This window comes from Octopus bimaculoides, chromosome 23 (genome assembly GCF_001194135.2).
Source record: "Octopus bimaculoides isolate UCB-OBI-ISO-001 chromosome 23, ASM119413v2, whole genome shotgun sequence".
NCBI lineage: Eukaryota > Metazoa > Mollusca > Cephalopoda > Octopoda > Octopodidae > Octopus > Octopus bimaculoides.
In genome coordinates, this window is record NC_069003.1 from 20,734,246 (window position 1) to 20,735,900 (window position 1,655).

At 37.0% G+C, this 1,655-nt stretch overlaps 1 protein-coding gene across 3 annotated transcripts in view; it reads left to right on the forward strand.

Annotated features, from left to right (window-relative positions):
* Window positions 1-1,655, forward strand: part of LOC106875073 (epithelial membrane protein 2) — a 195,532-nt gene that overhangs the window by 192,800 nt on the left and 1,077 nt on the right. For all 3 annotated transcript variants that reach the window (XM_052976113.1, XM_014923038.2, XM_052976114.1), the window contains one exon: window positions 822-959. In XM_052976113.1, coding sequence (XP_052832073.1) covers window positions 822-959 — 138 coding nt within the window. The remainder of the gene's footprint in view (window positions 1-821; window positions 960-1,655) is intronic.

Below are 1,655 nucleotides of genomic sequence, written 5' to 3' on the forward strand. Positions count from 1 at the left end.
TATGTGTGTGTGTGTGTGTGTGTGCACGTGTGTGTGTGTGTGTGTGTGTGTGTGTGTGTGTGTGTACACAGTAACTTGGTTACGTCAACTTTACTGGTTAAATGTCAGGGTAAGGTTGTATTTTTACTGTGATGTAGTTTTTATTGTGATTCCGATTTTGATCTTCAGTCAACAGCTTATGAGAGAGAACAGTTTCCATATTATTCTCTTGTCCTGTGCTTTTTTTCTGCTGTCTGGACTTAAGAATTAGTTATTTCATATACTGTAAGGTGTCTGAGCAGTGTGGCCGAACGGTTTAAAAGAGTTTTCATTGCAGCCATGAGATCCTAGTTTCGATCTTAGAGCGTGGCATCACGCGAAAATGGAATTTTCTAGCGTCTCAGGTTGATCCAAATCTTGCGAGTAAAAATGGGTTGACGGAGGCAGTAAACAAAGCCCACCAAGGGGTCTGAATCTGCAATTCAAAAGTCCAACCTTGTCTCATACTGTGTCACGCTGATTCTGCCCAGGAATTACGTGTATGTTACACGTCTCTGTGGAATATTCAACCACTTACATGTTAATTCGGGGGCAGGTAATTCAGTTAGTGAAACAACTGAATCCTTATTGTCGAACGACGGAGAGCAACCATTCTGTAGGGAGTACGGCGTAATTTTTATCACACCTTTATTGCCGACAACGGTTAACTAAATACATGCTTTATGCTAGACCATGAATTATGCTTTGAAGTATATATCATTTTACTTTTTTACTTGTTTCACTCATTAGACTGCGGCCTTGCTGGGGCACGTTATTATTCATTTGTTTTTCATTTCTTCCAGATTATATGAGAACCCAATCTGCCTTCAGTATCATATCGATATTCCTTATGTTCCTGGCTCACGTATTTGCCTTCTACTCTTTCAAGAGACCCAGGTATATTATAAAGCGGCTTACAGCACTTCTACATATGATGACTGGTAAGGTCTTTTTTCTTTCGGATTTATGCAAGTGTCTCCGTATCGTCAATAATAACTACAAATGTGTTTAATAATGAAATAAGATTACGATATAGAAAACTTTGTTTTCTCTTAAATGCCTTTAATACCTTTGTAATAGACGTTGTATTAAAAATCTTGATTTAAATAACTTTTTCGATTCAATATTTGGTTTAGAAGTATATAAATCAGTATAGTAAATAAAGGAGATAACATGAAGTGGCTGAGATGACTGAGCATCGAACTTAATGTATTTCAATTGCTGTACAACAAAAAGAAAAAACATTAAGGTTAAACTCAACGACAGAAGAAACAGTAGCAACAACTAAAGCAACAATAACAGCAATAACAACAAAAAGAGTAACAAAGCATTAAGAAGAACAACATCAACTACAACAACAGCAGTAATAGCAACTACAACAACAATAACAACGCCAAGAACAGTAACTGCAATACCATCCAATAGCAACACTAACGACATTCACCTTATACAACAACATGGTGAAGTTGATGCTCTCGACTAACCCATCGTCTCTATAGAAACCGGTCTAGTTCATATGTACAAGAACCTCCTAACTAGTCTCTCAAACCTCCTACGAAACTTCGCTCCCAAATCTACACCTAAAACCACAACAAAGCTATAACTTGATGCTAGAATTATTTTGTCAGTTTCTTTTA